General features: G+C 36.3%; 1 protein-coding gene across 1 annotated transcript; it reads left to right on the forward strand.

Moving 5' to 3' along the window:
- Window positions 1–1,438: 1,438 nt before the first annotated feature.
- On the forward strand, window positions 1,439–10,570 carry MMP7 (matrix metallopeptidase 7). Its single transcript, XM_016133990.2, has 6 exons — window positions 1,439–1,597; window positions 4,160–4,386; window positions 4,472–4,620; window positions 5,906–6,034; window positions 7,476–7,637; window positions 9,733–10,570. The coding sequence occupies exons 1-6, from the start codon at window positions 1,490–1,492 to the stop codon at window positions 9,747–9,749; spliced, it is 792 nt and encodes a 263-aa protein (XP_015989476.1). The 5' UTR covers window positions 1,439–1,489; the 3' UTR covers window positions 9,750–10,570.
- The last annotated feature ends 10,474 nt before the right edge of the window (window positions 10,571–21,044 follow it).

The raw sequence follows: 21,044 nt of genomic DNA on the forward strand, positions 1-21,044 counted from the left end.
AATCTAGGGAACACCTTTGAACTTTAATTCAAAGCAAAGATCACGGAAAAGCTCATTCGTATAATTTCTGAATTAGCTGATCCAAGTTCATAAATATTCATTTATTCTATAAACATTTATTGTATACCTGACACTGACTAAAGGTACCAGGTCCTCAAGTATAGTAGAACTATAATTACACAGAAATAAAGCATCTACGTAAAGAGAGAAAATTTAATTATTAATCTGGAAATTTTACCTTTGCTAACACAAAGCACCCAAACACCAGATGGTTTAGAAGATAGCTAAATGACTAAGTTTTTTAGCTCCAGCATGTTTAGAGTGTTTCCAATGAGGCATTATAGTCAAAAGCCATGGTGCTATCCCAAGAAATGTATAATGATGCAGTAAATATGCAGTGTAATGTATTTTAAAAAGCACTAGACTGGGAGTCAGGGATACTATTAACTAGTTGTATGACCTTGGGGAAATAAATTAATTCTGTCACTTTAGCTTCAATTTTATCTTTGGTAAAAATGAAGTAGTTGGACTAGAATCTCTAGATTGTGGAACTTAACTGCTACATGTAGAATAACCATTATGTATATCAAGGATCAAGCCAGCCCTACCAGTGCCTGGTTAGCAGCCAAAGTCAGGGTGATTGGAAGAGAAAGACTGAATAAAGTGATTTCTAAATTGAAAATCTAGCTTTGGAGAAACCTGTTTCTATAGAATGTAAAGCATGGTACATGTGGTTGATGAACACCTGTGCTTAAAGATTTTGTTATTTTTTCATATATTTCAAGAGAAATCCAGAGTAATGTTGACCGCCAAGAAAAGAAATAATCTGACAAAAAGGAGACCTAAAGAAGGGAATTCTCAGTGCTCCCCTGAGTTACCTGGAAGGCTAGGGAATGGGGCGCGGGCTCTCCGGTGGCCACTGACGTAGTCACGGCACAGCATTCTTCTGTCTGCCATTCCTGCCATCATTTCTCCTATAACAAATCACACGATGCTGCCAATGTTCTGTTTCTTGACTTTGGTGACTTTATAGAATGTTCATTTAATAATTATTTGATCATTTGTATGTTTTATGTATTTTTCTATGTATTTCAAATTTTTAAAAAATCTTTTAAGATTTGTGGTACAATCATGTCCTAAATGGTGTCCCCTAAAATTTTAAATTAAGATGATATGTCTGAGTACCAGTTTGATTCTGGCAAATAAAATGTGTTTTCTCATGGATTAAATTTACACAGCAGACAAGAGAAATAATCCAAAGACAAACACAATGTGTGCTTCCGGCCAATAAGAACAAAATACTTCCTCGTTGTCATTAATGAAAAATAACACACACTTTCAAAGTCCTGTAGATACTAAAAAGAAAGAAAACATTCGAATGAGTCACCTGTTTTTACATTCAGGGCTGAGAAGCTATATAAATCTCTCCAGCCTCTGGCAGAAAACACCAAACCAACGATAGGTCCAAGAAAACCCCTGGACCGCAGCTATGCAGCTGGCCGTGCTGTGCGCAGTGTGCCTGCTGCCCAGCAGCCTGGCTCTGCCGCTTCCCCCGGAGGCAGGAGGCATGAGTGAGCCACAGTGGGAACAGGCTCAGGTATGTCACTGGCCCACACACGTGGGGCTCCATGGTCTCACCATCAGCATCGGGAAGTGAATTTTTCAATTCTGGTAATTTTTTTAATATAAAGGCAATATGTGTTTTAATCAAGCAACTATTAAGAACAGGCTTTAGAACCTCCCTAGACTGGGTTCAAGTTCCAACTCCTCCACTCACTATGCAGATGAACATGGGAATGTTATTAAATTTTTCCAAGCTTCAGTTTTCTAATTTGGATGTTGAATATTATAATGACATCAACTAAATGAAGGTGCAGTGAAGCCCTTAACACAGTACCTGAAACATTGTTTATATGCAATAAATCGAAGTTACTATCTATTGTAACTTGGGATTCTTTTCATAAAGAGCAGATCTCTTATAATGGGGACTACTTGTAATGGAGAGTCTTGAAATCAGAAAATAAGGGTAGGCATTATAGCTCTCCCACTTACAAATATGATGATGGGCAAAGCATGAACTTTTGACTTTGTTTTCTCATGTCTCATAGAAGTAATAAGACTACGTGTTTTATATATCATAGGATTATTCTAGTGAATGAATGAAGTAAGAGCAATATCAAATATCTTGTATGTAATAATATCAAAGTACTTCATATATCTTATGTCCTTTAATCCTTAGCTATATTCTGGGAAAAAGAAGAAACCAAAATTAAGTTGATTCGCATACTTGTTAGTGGTGGAGAATCAAGGATGAGTTTTGATAGGGGTTGATTAGTTTTTTTGGTTCAAGAATCATGTTTTTTTTCCAACATACTACTTCATAAGCATTTATTAATGTAAATAATTATTATTTTGTAAAATAATGGGATGTTTAATTCTAAGTATTTTTTTAAATTTAAGTTATCAGCATAAGAAAAGTCAGGTTTTACTTCACATTAACTTTGACTTTTAAAAGTCCCAGTAATATGCTAGATTGAACCATGTGTATTTACCTCCAAAACAACGAATTTCATATGGTACCACCTAGTGGATTCTCCAGAAATACTCTTGCAAGAATATTGAATCACATTACTTAGCCTACAGGTTGCCAATTAACCAGAGGGAAGTTAGCTAGGTTTCACCAGAGGCAAGAAATATAATCATTGGTAACAGAAAGAGAAAGCATAATATTAGTAAGCTTACTTACATAAATCGCATACTCCTGAGAGGTTCTGAGACAAGTAACCATTTCACCTACTTCAAATTAGACTGCCAATGAGAGAGTCAATGTTCAAACTGACAATACTTCATGCATTATATATCTCTTTACATTTTTCTAATGAAGTGGGCTTTGGAATCAGAGCACAACTTCAAATACTGACTCCTTCGGTTACTCATGGAATGGCCTTGTACAAGTTATTTTCTTTCTCCGAACCATTATTCTTTGTATATAAAATAGGAAATAACAACGATGTAATTCCTTCACAGGGTAGTTATGAGGTTTAAATGAGGTAAGTACATAAAGCTTCTAGTATAGTCCCTGCCATTAGTAAGTGCTTAATAAAAGTCTTTGTGAGGCTGCTGCTGACACTGTTGTTATTTTATTCACTTTCCAAATTTTTTCCTATTTAGTCCAGCAGCTATCCTCAGAATCAGACACTAGGCCCTTTAAGAAACTCCCAGGGACTTAATTGAGCATGGATTACACCTGGGAGACCTGCTTTACCCTGCAGCCTCACAAGCGGGGTTTACTGGAGATTTAACAGTAGAAAGAGCACAGGCCCGGCAGTCAGGAAACTCAGGGCCAATTCTGCTAATTTAATATATAACCCTAGGCAAATCTTTTATTTGCTATGAGCTTTGATTTCTTCACCTGGAGAATATGTACATTAAACTAAATAACTTCCAAATATTCTTTCCCAGGACTAAAATTTTAACACCCTTTAACAATTGCTGGAACCAGATTTCCAGAGAATCTTAGAAGGAGCTGGGTGACTTCAGAGCTCCCCCCCACCCCCACCCCGCAGGGTCTCTGGATGTAAGAGAAGGTCTCAATTGTGCCCCTTGAGGACATGCTAGTCACTTTTCCCGATTGGCTATTACAGACGAGTGTGTGTTATATAAAATGTACAGTTGGTTTCTCCTCAGAACATTGAAAGGGATAAAAAAAAAAAAAATAGGACTTTTTTATCATGAAATGGAATTGCAATGCTTCATTATCAATATTAAATTTTCTTCTCATTAATGAATACTTATTTTAATTTTTAAATTTGTTTAATTTTTAATTATAGTTGTTATAAAATATTATATTAGTTTCAGGTATATAACATAGTGACTGGTCATTTATGTACCTTACAAAGTGATTACCCCCATAAGTCTAGTACCCATCTGACACCATACATAGTTATTACAATATTATTGACTATATTCCCTATGCTGTACTTCACATCCCCATGACTGTTTTTATAATGCACGCTTATTTTACTTAGTAATGATGTAACTATTATGTCTTCAAATCACTGTATAAGTCCACAAGAATTAGAGGCAAAGATATACAGACTTCTTAGAGTAAAGAAGACAATAAACAAGAATTATAGATCAATTCCTCTCTTTCCAATAGAACTATCTCAAGAGATTTTATCCATCTGACCCAAAAACAAGGGGTTCCAACAGTTTAGAAGCCAAACTCAAGGAGATGCAAAAATTCTTTCGCCTCCCTATTACTGGAATGTTAAACTCCCGCATCATAGAAATAATGCAGAAGCCCAGATGTGGAATGCCAGATGTTGCAGAATACTCACTATTCCCAAAGAGACCAAAATGGACTTCCAAAGTAGTCACTTACAGGTTAGTTTTGCTTTAGCTCATTTTTGCAAAAACAGTAAATCCCTTTTCCTAAGAGGTCAAACATTGTTTTCTTGTTTGCTACCAGGATCGTATCATATACTCAAGATTTATCACATTTCCAAGTGAATCAACTAGTGGAAAAGGCCTTTGAAATGTGGAGCAAAGAGATCCCACTGCACTTCAAGAGAATTAGATGGGGAATTGCTGATATCATGATTGGCTTTGCAAGAAGAGGTGAGGAAGATTCTTGTAGGCTAATCCTGTGTGTAATTTTGCTTGTTGTTCATATCGGTGCCCTCCTCTTTTCAGAATTTAAGCTCTTTAATGATTTTGGCATTGTCACCACTTTTTCTATTCCATTAATTTAGAGCCATTTTTTATAGCAGAGGCAAACTATGTATGGCCCATGAGTGAAATCCAGTCTACCATCTGTTTCTGTAAATAAATATTTATTAGGACATAGCCATGAGCCTTCATTTACCTATTATGTATGACTGCACTGGGGCCATGATGGCAAAGTTTAGTGATTGTGACAGACCATCAAGCCCATAAATCCTAAATTACATATTATCTGGCCCTTTACGGAAAAAGTTTGCCAACACACACACATTTATGGGACAGTTTAAAATCTATCTAACATCAATAGTAAACTGAGGTAAGGAGTTACAAGTTCTAAAAGCTTTAAGAGGTCCCCAAGATTGAAAACAGCCCTGTGGACTGTTACCAATACAGCTTATTTAGTAAAAAAAAAAAAAAAGGGAGAAAATAGAGAACTTTCATAATAAAGAGCTTAAGGAGATATAACCCATATACATTAACTGCTATTAACCTCTAGTGTTCCATGGTACAAATTTAGAGAAAAATATTGCTCTTTTTGGTCTGTTCTAATGTTGAAATGCCTAGGTGTTATGAATTTAGCTAAAATTGAACTTCAGCCATAATATTGACAATGCCAAAGAAAATGTTAAAGAAAGCACTGATTGTGGCATATATATTTTTCAAGAACTAGATAAACTGGATATGGCCAAATACCAATTTGTAAATAAATAGCTCTACATCACAATCATAAGTGCTATTCAAATCCATTTAAGACATCTTGGCATATGGTTCTCCAAGAGAGTTCTACTCTATCCACAAAGAATAAGCTAGATTTTTAAGAAAAATTATACTAAATGGTACACAAGTTTCTTGCTGAATGCAATTCTCACACTCATTCTCCATCCCGCCACCATCATCCAAGCAAAGTGAATATAACACTTAGATGCAACCTTAAGTTAAATGTGAACGTATATAGAGTCCCATATCCAGTAAGCTTTCAATATATGGTGGTTATCAGTGATGAGCAGTGAACCTGTGAAAGAAAAAATGCTGTGAAAAATAAACACTCAAACCAAATAACAACAGTGTTAACTCCTTGGACTGGACTCATCTCTCTAGCCTCAATAATTATATAAACTTAAAGGTGAAATGAATGGACATAAATTCAGTCACTAACAGCAACCACCCTATTTTCTTTCAGCTCACGGGGACTCCTACCCATTTGATGGACCGGGAAATACACTGGCTCATGCCTTTTTACCTGGACCAGGCCTAGGAGGAGACGCCCACTTCGACGAGGATGAACGCTGGACTGATGGTAGCAGTATAGGTACAGCATCCCATCTCCCTTTCTACTCCACAACCTTTTCAAATCTCAAACTTCTTATACTAACTTTAATTTGATAATTGCTTTGATTAGTAATAATTATTGAGCCCCTGCTAACTGCCCATAACTATGTGCTTTAAAAGCATAATTTAATTCAATATGCTCATAATGCTATATATATAGAAGATGGAAGCTTAGGTTATAGAGTTGTGCGACGATGGGTTCACTTTGCTGTACCTCTACAGTGACTCGCTATGTGTCTTTAGGCAACTTACTCAACTTCTCTGAGCCTCAGCTTCCTCGTTTATAAAATAGGACTATAATAGGATTGTTGTTTGAATTAAATGAGACAATGCTTATACAGTGCTTAGCACAGTGCTTGCACTATATTAATAATTCAATAAATTATAGTTATTTATTTATGTTTCTCAGAAATTTAAGTTTTTTAATTGAAAGAGAAAGAGGAACAGCAACTTGATATTTAAGAATTATATATAATTTTGATTCGTAAGATAAACTCTGGCCTATCTCCAAATAATTCTAATTGGAGACAGTTCTTAAAAAAAATGGCTACCAACCGATCCTGAAAAGGAAATTAGTACCTGTTTGGCAGTGGGAATTCACCATCGTTGTGATGGTTTGCTGTGAAAACCTAACCTGTGTAAAATTACAATATCGCAAAATTATGATATTGTCTCCATTTCACACCTTGCATGTCTTTTTTATTTTCCTTCCTTTACACTTAAGGTAAACTTAAGGCAATCTAATGCACCGCAATTGGAACTCTGGCTCTCGCCTTCCCCCTTATTTGCAAAGCCTTTCTACCAGTCTGAGGGAGAGGAAAGCATATATGTAATACAATTTAATAAATCAAAAGCAAAACCCAGCGTTGCCTGGAAGTCCTGCCTTTTAGCCTGCTTTCTCAAAGCCACCTTCCTCCTGCTATCTAGTCACTATAATTTATTGAATAGCCATCATTTTTCCAAATATTGGGAAATTCTATTATGACAAATCTGCAAGGGAGGAATTATTATCTCTATTTAACAAATGAGGAAATGAGACTCAGCCCTATCAGTTAATGTGTCCAGAGTCATTCAGCTAGTAAGTGGAGGACCTAAGTTTCAAACCTAGATCTTAATACTGCTAAAGCCTTTACTCTCCACTATAGAATACTGCCAAGTAATTATATAAGAAACAAATAGGCAGAAAAGCATTACTTTGAAAAGAAAAAAGTAGTGATGAAAATAAAACAGTACTATTCCAATTTTCCTTCTAAACCCTCCCCCTATGAAGGCCTAGAAACAAGTAAACTGGAGGATTTGAAGAGTTAGGTAATTTATAGTTATTTTATTTTTTATTATATATTATGTATCATGTTATGTTATATTTTATTTTATATCCACAGTTATTTTTATAGTTACCATATGTCACTCTTTGGTTATAGGAATTAACTTCTTATATGCTGCAACTCATGAACTTGGTCATTCTTTGGGACTTGATCATTCGTCTGATCCTAATGCTGTGATGTATCCAACCTATGGAGATAACGATTCCAAGGATTTCAAACTTTCACAAGATGACATCGAAGAAATTCAGAAATTATATGGTAATATTGATGATTTCTAATGTGGGGGATTTCACATTGTCTGAGAGTAGGCTTGAACAATAAATGGGTATTTACTTGGAAAGACACACTGGAACTTATACCTAAAGGCCTATTGAGGGGAGAAATTTGAGACCTTAGATACTCAAAATTTATCCAGGCTATTTTATACCATGAGGATACTAATTTTAAGTTCTCAGTAATACACCATCATTTGGTGAAATTATGAAAATGACACTATCAAATTTTGGTTTTTTGTCACGCTATCATTCAGTTTTTTTCTTGTTCAGTTTAGATACTATAGGAGCATCTCCCCTGTGGGGATGGACTGAGGGACACAATGCCTTTCTCCTTAGCTGCCTACTCCCAGGGCTTCTGTCCTAGTTGGCTAAAGGTGACCTAATTTTTCCTCTTTGTGGATATGTGTGAAGAAAGTGGTTAATCATTGACAGCAACTGCTGGTCATGATGCTTGTAAATATTCTATGTCCCAACCTACACTTTTTTGTTTTAGTCAAAATTCAAATTCAGTTAAAAGAATAAACCAACTTTGCATTTGCCTGATCAAGCCAGTCAGGAATAGTAATATGAGAAAGAAATGAAGGGACAAGGGCAAAAGCCGTGTCTCTAGATAAAGAGAATAGTACGACTCAAAGAGGCTAAATGAATCGCTCAAGGTCATGTGGCTTCTGAGTGCTTGAACAATGCTCCCACACCAGGCCTATGTGACTTCGTACACTTTCTGCTACATATCTCTACCTATCACTACTTAGTAAGCTTTTAAAAGCAATTTGGAAAGGAGAATACGAAATATCATTAAGTCCACCAATATAATTAAACCTTTCCAGCAAAATATCAAGATGATAAATAATACACTGCAAAAAAATCACCTAAGACTCTTTGAATGATCAGAAGAACAATAAAAGGACTTCCACATAAGAATGTCCTTTGGGGTAAATTATTCCTGTAACATCATGGATTTAAGCTGTGAGTTGCACTTAGAATTTGCTAGCTATCAGCATTTCCTAGGCTGTGTTCCCAAAACACTGGTCCTATAAGACAATTCCCAAAACCAAGATGCTATGGAGAAACAAATTCAGAAAACACTATCTACTATATTTCAGGTGCATAAGATATTTAAAAATACCTAATAAACTATTTTTTAACTCAGTGCTTCCTAAATTATAGTTCTTTTTATGGAACATTCATTGAGCCCTCACAGAATAGCATTTCAGTAAGCACATTCTGGAAAATATCATGTAATTGTACCTTAAAATTCTGACTCAAAGAGCTGCTACTGTCAAAAAAAAAAGTTCACAAAACACTGAAAGGTGTTGGTAAAATTATCACCAACAAAACAGAAAATGGTTCCTCTTCTTATATAAAACTATAGGACTTATGGAATACTATATGGCATGCATAACTATCTTAGAACCTTAAGAAAATTAGAAACGGACTTAAAAAGGCTCTGAGGCAGACTAGAAGAAAACAGACTGATGTACTAAATCCTTATGTATCAGACATTGAGGGGCTCCTAGCCAAAGCCAGAAAGAGGTAACTCCTGGACAAATGAAAGTAAGATTTAATTATGTAGGTTTTTAATGTAGGGAGTTCATTAACCCAAGAAGTGATGAAGAGAAAATATAAATTTAAAAGAATGTGATTAAACTCATGAACATAAAATTTCCAATGTTCTTTTTAGAATAATAAAAATAATAGCTAAAATGTATCAAGTTTTTACACTGTGCCAAGCACTTAACATGCATTAGCTCCTTTAATCCAACAATCTAATAGGTTACTATCCTCATTTTACAGATTGGTAATCTAACATTAAAAGAGGCTCATTAGTAATTTACCCAAGGTCATACAGCTGGTAAAATCGCAGACAGGATCCAGATACCTGACCCTTGGGCCCACACACTTTATAATACCACCTTCTTAGTATTTGGAGGCTGTTCTTCAGAAACTTTGTCCCAAGCACAGATAACTGGGCTGGGTGAATTACACATACTGTGACATTTCTTATGTTTTTATAGTCTTAGGATAGTTCTTCTATATTTTATACCATGTCAACATGTTTTTATTTTCTCTCTTAACAGGAGAGAGGAGTGATTGAAGAAAAAATTACAAATCAGAGAGAACACACGTTCATTGGATTCATTGGATTCTATATTATTATTCCCCAACCAGAACTAATGAACACTGTTTCTGCACTCCATTTAGCACTTATTTTATCCTTCCTCATATTGTAATTGGTTTCTGCATGTCTCTGTGGGGATAAACTCCTTTATGGCACAATTGTGTCTCTCCTCAAGCAACTTACACTTAGGAGATGTCAATGAATGCTAAACACTCAAATCAAATTTTTATTTCATGGTAAATGATTTATATTTAGGAGCACCATTTCTATGTCAAGAGAAGACATGCTATACAATGAAATCAAAGACTAAGACCAAAAGCAAAAATCCCACTGTATTACTTTGGGTCTTCATCTGCACCTCACACTATCAGGGGGTGGGTGAGTATGAGTTCCAATCCTTTATTGTTCATAAGTGTGGCCCAAAGGTATACTAAGTTATCCTTATCCTTTGGCCCAAGTTCTCACTCCGAGTATTCTAGGAAGTCTAATTCTTCCTACAAAATACATATGAATCCCCAAGGGATTTACATTCCCATACTCACTTCTGGCTCCAAGTTCCTACGCCTGGCCTCCTAATTTCACTGTGTCTCTCCTGCCACAGCTACTCTGCGTACCCTTTTTTCTGCCCCATGCCGTCCAAGATATTAGTTTCATCCTCTTCTCTTTAACTTTCTCCAAACCAGTCCTACAGAGCTTTTGGAAAACTATTGACATTGCTGAAGATTTGCATCGACAGTGATATTTTACATTGCACAAGGACAATGAAATTCAATAAAATTAAAATGATATTATCCCAATCCTTCAAATCTTTTACCTATCCCAGCATCAAGAATTTCTCATGGGCTACCTACTTCTTCAGGCTCCAAAGCCCTACCACAAATCTCCCTAATCCTCAAGTCTCCAGACCCTATTTTTTTCTGACTTCCCCCACAAGCTAATTTCCTGAAGTTCACACAGCTCCAGCTCTTGCTTTCCATACACAGAGACTCACTAATGTGTTTCTCTGGGAGAATCATTTTCTACACAGAGCAAAACCTTTCAGAAAGACACAGAGCTGGCAAAGGCTTTCCCATTTCAGTCTTTCTTCCTCCTGTATGCTCCCCACACCATGCATGGTTTTCTCTATAAACAGAGAGATGGAGAATTGGAATTTTCTCTCTTACACACACACACACGCACACACACACACAGATATATTAATTTTTTAACATTTCAAGTAAGAATTTTTTTCATGCAAAACAGATCAATATTTCAAAACTGAGAAATACCACCAAAGCCATTAGGAAGTCATTTTAAGAATTGGTCAAATGAAGGGAGGAATCTATAATCTTGGCAAAATATGAAGTATATGTGAATAGGATTTCATAAACCCTTTAAAATATAAGGGAATAAGTCTATAAAAAGAGAAAAAAGAAAGAATTCATTGAATTCAAGTTCCTTATCTTGTAGATGACAAAAGAGAGGTTAAATGATTTCCATAAGGCTCATATGAGCAAATGTAGAAGTGAGCAAAGCATATTTTTGTTTATTTGCCTGTTTGCATTTTGATTTAGGCAGCAGAAGGCAGTATCTATCTTGCAGTTGAAATAGATATCAATTATTTTTATCTTTCATCCTACTTTTTGGGACAGGGACAATATACAGTCTTAGTGGGACATCACTTCAAATGCCACACATTACTGGGCCTGTTAGGGATGTACAGGACCCAAGTCTAGCCCATCAGACATTCCACTGAAAACACTGGAGGCTAAAACCATTCTGGCAGTGGGTTCTGGAGACACTACCTATTTATTCATTCCTGCACCCAAATAGATCCCAGAAGGTGCTCTGGGTCCTATCCTACAAACAGCTTAGGTGCAAGGCTTCGCTTCCAGATTTTACAACCAACTTCATTGCCTTCCAGTAGATTTCATCTCTTGTTTAAGATAGCCAGAGTCAGTTTACTCTGTTGTTTGCAAATCTCTGGCTCTGTTATATATCTTACCATGGATGTCAATCTTAACAACAAAGTTTAGTCTAACTGAAGCAAAGAATTAAAAACTTTTTAGGGGTGGTTCCATAGTGTAGTGGTTAGCAGGTCTGCTTTACACCCAGAAGGTCCTGGGTTTGCACTCCAGGTGGAGCCATGCACCATGCCCCGGTGCAGTGGTGCAAGCACGTGGGAGGAGACACTCTGTCTTCAGAGAGCCAGTTCTTAAGGGGAAACAGCAACATCCATAGGTTGGGGATGGGAATTAAAAAGGGGGAAAAATTACTTTTAAGAAAATTTTTATTCCTCTTAAAATAGCATAAAGCTGATTCATAAATAGAAAATTTCCCTATACTATCAGAACCCATGTTCTTTTTTTAAAATATGTGGTAAAATACGAATAAAATAAAATTTACTATCTTAATTATTTTTGAACATACAGTGCAGTATTGTTAAGTATATTCACATCATTAAGCAAGAGTAAAGATTCTTTGCATCAGCACTATTGGCACGTTCAACTGGATAATTCTTTACCAGAGACTGTCCTTTGCATTATTGAATGCTAAGCAATATCCCTGGCCTCTCCCCATTAGGTGCCAGTAGAACATCCTCACTCATGGGAACCAAAGATGTCTTTAGATGTTCCCAGATAAATGTCAATGCCCCAATTTTTTAAATGTTAATAGTCCATGAAATCCAAAACTCTGGAAATCACTGAAGTAGGCTACAAAGACAGGGAAGGTTTCAGGTAAAGAATTCACAAGATGAGATTTATTTTCTAGGAAGTCAACTAAAATGTCAGCCTTATGAATTATGAACTCTCCCATCCATAATTCTTTAGAAAAAGGCAAGGAGCCAGTACTAGTTAACAGGACTATAAAAAAATATTTACTAATTTACAAAAGCAGTAATAGCAAAGTGCCATAAATATTTTCTAGGCCACATATGATTTTCTTTACCATGATTATTTAGAAGCATACTTGTAACATATTTTTTAAAAGGTAATTAACACTCAGATATTTCATCAAGAATGAATCCTTGTAAATAAAAGAGATAATTACGATTTATTCTGAGAACTACACAGAAAACATGATTTGACCATTTTTTTGTTACCAATCAAGAAACATTCACTGAATCAGGAACTTGGGGAGTGAAGAAGCATGCAAAGTTAAAAAACACATAGAACCCACCTTCAAGAATCTCGAATTCTGATGAATAAAGCAGATATTTATGAAATTATTATAATACAACATTTTAAGTGTTATAATGAATGATTAGACAATATTAGAGGGAGAAAGCCCTAATATTGGATGGGGTTCTAAGTTATTTTCCTGAGTTTCTAAGCTACATTCTACAAATTCTAGAATACCATAAATAACACACAATTCCAAAATTTTGTTTCATAATAAAATATTCTGGGTAAGTAAGTCCTCTTTAACAGGCTTGGAACCCCCATGCCTGGTCAAAACTTTCTTGGAACTGTGATGTATCCTAAGACTTCACAGTCTCCAGACCTGCGCCATGGTCTTAAGTCTCACTCCACCTTCTCTACTCCTCCCCCCTTACCTTTCTTAGGTATAGCAAAGAAAACCTAAGAATGAATATCTTACACAACTAATTCCGTCCTGGTATCTGCTTTTTAGAGGACCTAACTAACAAAAGATGCATTCTAATGAACTATTATTATGTTTAAAACTATTCTAATTAGTGGCTTAAAGCAACAATCATTTTATCAAGTCTTATGATTTGGGGGGTAAAGAGCTCATTCAGCCAAGACTCCACAGGACAATTCTTTTGTTTCATGGGAAAGATGAGTTGGTTTAAAGAGTTCAAGATGGTTTCACTCACATATCTGTCACCTTATAATAAAAATGGTTGGAAATCTAGGTTCAATTGGGACTCTCAACCATTATCACGTATTTGTGGCCTCTCCGGCATGGAGCTCTTAAGATGATCAGACTTCATACATGGTGGCATAGGGCTCCAAAAGCAAGTGTTCCCAAAAGCAAGAAGAAGCCGTATAATCTTTTCTACCTAGCCTCAGAAGTCACATAGCATCACTTCTGCTGTACTTTACTGGCAAAGGAATCACATGCCCACCCGGAGTAAAGATGAGGACACATCCACCTAAATATATAAGACATGTCAAAGAATTTGCAGTCATGTTTTAATACTGCCACAAGGCGTCACCCTTTCTCTTATAAAACCATCTATCATTTAAACCAGAGGATTTTTATTCATTCTAACTGAAAATAGAATTGCTACAATAAAAAAGTTGTATGAATCAGCAAAAATAAGTTCTAGTTTGCGCCCACTTTGCCATCACAGCCCAGATGTCAAGGACCCAACCCATGAAGAAGAAATCAGAGTTAGTGTTGTACTGCTCAGGTGACATGAGAATCTATCGGCCACGACCCTGGTGACCACAACGTTCCTTTAGGAGTAAATTTTATATTTTCTTCAAGTATAGAAGGCTGCCATGCAACATGACCCCTGCCCACTTATTCACTGATCATTCTAAATGTGAGAAAGAGTAATCTGATTACTAGCAAGCATAAAGAGGAAGGCGAATTATGCTTTAGCCTGACCTCCAGGGAAGGGACAGCTGTGATCTGCTGTTGCAACTTTAATTGGTGAGGAAGAAACACAGCCTTATGATTACTAAAGAATAGTGGGTTAAACTGTAAGGAACAACACAGTCATCTATCCCTGTTTTCTTTTGCCGAGGCATTTTCCTAAGGATTATAGACTATACGATCAAGAATCAGTGACTCTCCTTGATTATAATGTAAGGGTGCACTTGCTCTCCTAGACTTAGATAATGGTGATTGTCAAGGTTTTTGTGTGTGTATATGAGCTTAACATTTATTTGAAAGAGACCTGGTGAACTACCTCAGCATCATGCAAATGCATTTGAGTCTTATTTTTCTTGCCTCTCAAATTAGCAAGTTCACTGAGCCCTGAATAAAAGTAAGAAACTATATAGAAAAGTTTGGGAACGTTAAATAATGGATTGAAATTCTATTCAAATTCTTTTTTTAATTTAAATTAACACCTTTTATTTTATGTTATCAAGAATTTTTTTAAAGAGAAGTTATATAGACTTTCTTATCTGACAGAGTTATTATGTCCAGGAATGGAAGTCCTCACCATGTTTGTCAAGCCCTGAACCTTTAGACATGTAAGGTCAGACCAGAAGATCCTGAAAATTCTACTCAAACTTAATATATAATTATATTTTCTCAGTTATCTATAACTAGTTCATACTCAGGAAAGAGTCTGCCTCAAGGCAAGATTACAACCCCTTAATCTAAGGAATCAGAACCACTCTGGTACAGAAAATATAATTGGTATAATACATTTTCAAACTTTTCCTCCCTCATGATATTGATATAAAAAGTGGAAAATGTAGAAATTTGGCAGAAAATGCAGAGTCTGAATTATTCATAGTTAGAAACAATGATTGGCACCATCACTGGCATTTATAAGTTGTCTAATAAGTATTGAATTGTTGAATGAGTGAATAAATATTTGAGTTAACTTGTTCAATCAAAATTTTTATTTTGGACATCTTCTAGACGGTGATGGTATAAATCAAGAATAATAGGTAAGATAGAGGCTAATTTAAATTTGAAATAGCTAAATTGTTTTGTATTTGGCTTGTTAAGGATTAACACTTAATTATAACTTACTTAGGATTGATTTCCTCTGAACTTCATTTCTTACATGTTCATATCAAACAATTTGTCCTTTTTGGTTAAACCCTGACATTCTTGTTATCTTAATAATCACCACATCACCAACAAAGACTAAAAGGTGTCATCTTAATTACTTCCAGCCAGGGAAATTAGCTGTTTGGTTCAGTACCTAGAAGAGCATATGATATAGAATAAGCACCCATTTAATATTCGTTGAATGGAGGAATTAATTAATTGATGTATAAATTACTGGCCTGGAAAAGCATGACTGGAAATTGACTTTTTCCTGAATGATTTCTCCATATGCTGGGCTCACTGAGATAATAACTATTAACATGTAAATGCTTGGACTATTCTATATTCCAAGTGCTCTGATAGCTGCTTAATACACTCTTTTTGTTGTCTATGGCTACATTACAAATAAATCCCAAACTTAGTTGTCTTGAAACTACTACAATCATTTCTTATCACTCATAATCCTGTGGATTGACTAGGTGGTTTTTCTGCTGGTCTTGTTTAGGGCCCCTCATGAATCTTCGGTCAGATGGTGGCTGGGCTTGAATGTCCAAGATGTCTTCGTTTGCATGTCTGGTGCCTTGGCACAGATGGCTGGAGAGCTGGGACCACTCTCTCTCTCTTCAAATGGTCTCTTCTTAACATAGTGGCTGAATCCTCAGACCTATCATTTCCAAGAAGTAAGAAGCAGAAGCATCATGTCTTCCAGGTCCTATCTATTAAAGCAGAGTATGATGCCTGTCAGCCCAGATTAAAAGTGAAGGAAAATAAACTCTATTTCTCGATGAGAGAGCATGACAAAGAATTTGTAACTATCTGTGATTCATCCTACATGCTTGCATCCTAATCATCATAGCAACCTTGAAAGGTGGGTATTATTCCCTCCATTCATTAAAGAGGAAATTCTAACACCTTGCAAGAGATGGCACTTGGATTTGAAACCATGTTTGTATGTTTCTCTTTTTTCACTATCTTGACAAGACACATCAAGGATATATACAAAATAAAAACAAACAAAATTACTGGATATCTAACTGTGTTTGGGCATGGTCTCTTGCTTCATTCTTATCCCTGAAAGCCATATTATTTATAGAATCATCGATCAGAGCCTCATATTACTTTTTGGCTCCAAATTCTGCCTCTTCAGGGTTTCCCATCATTGTCAACACAAAAACCACTCATTCTCTATTCAGCCTGGTCTTCTTTTCTTTCCAGAGCCCTCACAATTGTTCAGCCACCAGTGCCTAGCAGGTCCTCAGTTCTTTAAATAAGACTATGCTCACCTGAATTAACCACATAGATTTCAGCTCCAGACTAACTTGCCCTTATAACACAATCACTATCCCCGCTGATATGTCCTCTGAAAATGCAAAATAGTTTTATACTGGCCTAATAATCATAATTCTTTTCTACCTCAAAGTCCTAAAAATATTCCATATTTTCTTCGAGCAATTATATTTAGCTCTTCACTTATTTTTATATTTTGGAATTAATTTTTATATTTTGCCTGAGGTATGTATTTAATTTTTTTTTCCATATAGTAAACCAATTTTTCTTACAAAATGTTTCAACAACCCAAACACTCATGTGCCTCTTTCTGGATTCTGTTCTGTTCCATGGTCCATTCTTATGCTCTTGTACCAGTACCAAATTGTTTTACTATGTGATATGAGTGTTTCCTTTTTGATTTTCTTTTTCACAATTGTCTTAATCAGGGATCAGGGAACTATAGCCTGCGAACCAAACCCTGCGCACTGACTATTTTTGTAAATAAAGTTTTATTGGAACACAATCATACCCATTTGCTTACATACTGTCTATGGCTACTTTTGAGCACTACAACACCAGAGTTGAGTAGTCGCATACAGCCACCAAAGCCTAAAATATTTAGTCTCAGGTCTTTTACAGAAGAAGTTTGCTGACCCCTCATCTTCATTACCCATGGACTTGAATTCTTCCACACAAATTTGAGAATCATTTTGGCAAGGTTCCCAGTTTCAAATTCTTAATTGCAAGCAACAGAAACTAGCTCTAATTTAATGCAGAAATAAATGTATTGGAGAAGTTATCAGAGAACTCACAGGACCTCTCTTCAAGGAGACTAGAGAAATAGGCTTAAATATTGGGCAAAAACCAAGGTACGCTTGGCAGCAGAAAGATAGACAAGGTTACACTACAGGTAGTGCCTGATTAGAATGCCACCATGAATGATGCCACAGTGAAAATCCCTCTGAACTCTTCCTGCATCACTGGAAAACTCAGTCAGGATTCAGAGTCTTGGGGGGAAAAAAAATTATGTCTGAGCTAAGATCACACACTCATATCCTAGCTTCCAAAGAGCAAGAAGGAGTATCTGGCCCTTCTTCCACTTCTACAGAAGGTAGAGCCTTACCTCCTACCAAGACTTGTTTAATGGAGGATTCACTCAAAATATCAAGTGCATAGGATATCCCCAGAGGTGACTGTGACTATTCTTGGAAGTGCATTAAATTGGGGGGAAACTGTTATCTTTAAATACTGTATTCTTATTCATGAAAATGATTTAGCTCTATTATTTCAGCTCTATGTTTTGGTAGAGTTTTAAAATGTTCTTCTGTAATGATCTTATGAATTTTTGTCTATTAAGTCCTTGACATTTTATAGTTTTGTTGTTGTTTTGGATAGTAGCTAACTGTCTATTATCTTCATGATTTCATTATTGCTGGTATTACAGAATGTTACCAATTTTTATATATTGATCTTATAACCAGCAAACGTACTGAACTTTCTTATTACTTCTAAGATTCTGTTGATTTTCTTTAGTCTTCTACATAAATAATCACAACACTTGCAAATGGCAATTTATCTCTTCCCATCCAATCCTTATATTTCTAGTGTTCTTTCCTATCTTATTGCATTGGCCTGAACCTCCTATGTTATGAAGGACACTAATCTTAAAGCAAGTGCTTTACAAGTTTTTCCAGGTAAAAAGATAAGGATCTTTTTATCACATTAATAAAGTTCCTTTCCATTTCTAGTTTTCCACTAACTTAAATAATAAATAAGTATAGAACTTTAATGAATGTTTTTCTACATCTGTCGAAATGTTCATAAGTATTTTCTTATTTAGTTTGTTAGAATAGAAAATTACATTAGTAGATTTTTCTAATGTAGAATTTTTAACTTACATTTCTAAGAATTAACCATAATTGGTGGCAATATATTATATTTTATCATTACTGAATCAGTTAGCTAACACGTATTAGGATATTTACTTCTGTATTTACAAGACTGAACTCTAATCTACTTCCGCTGCACTGCTCTTATCAAGTTCTGATACTGGGGTTAAATTGGCTTCATAAAAGGAGTTGGCAATCTTTCTTATCTTTCTTAAAGAAAGGAAATAATAAAACCATGTTTACAAATTAATAACATAGTCTTTTTAAGGTAGAAATGACTATCAAAATTACAATTCTTTAAAAAGCTAACAAAATAAAGAAATAACCAGTTGTCTTCACATCCCAGTCTACCTAGGAGAACTCCATTTTACACTTACCATCTCAGCACAATTATAAATAGCACCCGTTAGTTCTCAAAATGTCACTATTGGGCAATAAATTAACCACTAGAGCTAACCTGCAATGACTGACATGGGTTTGATGCCACATACTATCTGTATTACTGTGGTAAATTCACTTGTCCTTTCTGAGCTTCTGGGCTCCCATCAGCAGAATGGAAATTACAACATTTACTTCACTGGATAGTTTAAAGAGCTAATGAAATAAAGTCAATGAACTCTTAACTTCTAAATGAAACTTAGTTGATTCCAGCACCTTCAGCCATTCCTCGTCCCCATTACCTGTCCTACCAATTGTCTCATTCATTTAGTCTTTCAGAGCGCTGGGTTCTTTTCTGCACTTGCCAATCTCCTCTCTACCAATATGTGTCAGGAAGTAAATGTTCTCACTATTGTGGGCGCTTGCGGGCGCATAGCCTTACCTGTTTTTGTTTACCTTCCTTTTCTTTGAGGCAATTGGAAAGTGAAATGCAAATATTTATCCTCATCTTTGGCAAAGCAAGCCCTCCCTCCCCTGAAGCAAAGAGAAACATGTCTTTCAAGTTATACATTCAATAAACTTGAAGTGTACAGTGAAGGAACAAAAGGAAGGAACTTCCACCCAGACAAGAGGAAGCAGGAGGGAGCCAGGCTTTGCTCCAACTCAGTACCCTGAGAAGCAGCAAGACTCCAGATAGGAGGTACACAGTTCATCTGGAGCAGCAGAGTCCTAGGCTCTGGTTTCAGACCTTTGCCAAATATTCCAGTGTCCTAAATGTGTCAGGGGAACTATGAGAAGCTGCCAGACCTGACAGGATTGTGCAGATACAGACAATGGGCAGATCAGCAGTAACTGGAGTGGAGAGATGACTCATGATTAGGAAAGGCCTCTAGAAGCTCTGGAACTGGTGTAGTGAGGGAGTGTGGTTGAGGTGGGGACACACGGCTGCTAGAATGACTTATGTTCACCTCCCTACCAGCCCAATGGAATGGCAGCTTGGAGTGAAAATTGGATTGATTTATGGATCACAAAGAAATGTCATGTTTCTTGCACACTCGACTGTCTGGTTTTAGATTCAAACATGCTACAATACATTAGATCTCTGACTTGGAGTGCAAATCCAGTAGCTGAGGAACTAGCCCCTGCAGGAAAGATCTCTCTGTTGACCATTCCTTGGTCACACTTCCAGACTTATTTTTGCTACATTCTAACCATGCCTCGGCCTCAGACAACACACTGCTCACCAGCCTCGGCATCTGGCATCTATCGTCAGTCCCAGACTCTAGGCCAGGTGTCCATAGCAAGGCTTCAGGATCTTCTCTTCTGCCTTGTCTTGATGTGGTTTGTTTCAGGAAAAAGACACTTGTAGGATGGAAGGAGTTTCTCTTCACCAATTTTACTTTCTAAATGTTATTGGAGTAGCCATTTATCCTCTGGGGACTCTCAAATCTGTATCTCCGGCCCTGTCCTCACTACAGAATAATAGTTTAAATGTATGACAGCCTGCTGAACCTCCCCTTGAGTATCCTACATAGAACTCAAGTTCCAGATATTAAAAATAGAACCCATTAGCTTGTGCCACCCTGCCCTTCCCCCTGCCACCCAGTCCCTATCTCAGTGTTTAAACCACCACCCAGTTGCCTTAATCAGAAATCTGAAATCATCAACTCTTGTTAAATGTTCTTAACTCTCCACCTCCTTCAGTCCCATTACTTCTGATTTCATTCAGGTGTTCATCATCTTTTGCCTGGATCATTACAACAGCCTCCTAACTTGTCCAACTCCAGTATACACTCCACAAAGCCAGACTGATATTTCTAAAACACAAGACCAATATTTCTAAAACACAAAGTGACTGTCACTCCCTTTTTTAACACCCTTCAGTGATGCTTCACTACTCTGCCGTCTTATGTCACATAAACTATGGTCCTTGGCCAAATTCAACCTGCAGCCATACGGCCCTTAACCTAACAACGAATTTAATATTTTAAAGGGTTTTAAACAAAGAAAACAACAAAGAATATACAACAGAGGCCATATATGGCCGGCAAGG

This window comes from Rousettus aegyptiacus, unplaced genomic scaffold, assembly GCF_014176215.1.
Source record: "Rousettus aegyptiacus isolate mRouAeg1 unplaced genomic scaffold, mRouAeg1.p scaffold_m13_p_5, whole genome shotgun sequence".
Lineage (NCBI taxonomy): Eukaryota > Metazoa > Chordata > Mammalia > Chiroptera > Pteropodidae > Rousettus > Rousettus aegyptiacus.

Bases quoted from the DNA above. Each gene is read 5' to 3' on its own strand.
- MMP7 (XM_016133990.2), top strand. From the start codon at position 1,490: ATGCAGCTGGCCGTGCTGTGCGCAGTGTGCCTGCTGCCCAGCAGCCTG. The intron at 4,621-5,905 runs GTGAGGAAGATT...ATTTTCTTTCAG, and splicing joins GATTGGCTTTGCAAGAAGAG to CTCACGGGGACTCCTACCCA. The intron at 6,035-7,475 runs GTACAGCATCCC...CTTTGGTTATAG, and splicing joins GACTGATGGTAGCAGTATAG to GAATTAACTTCTTATATGCT.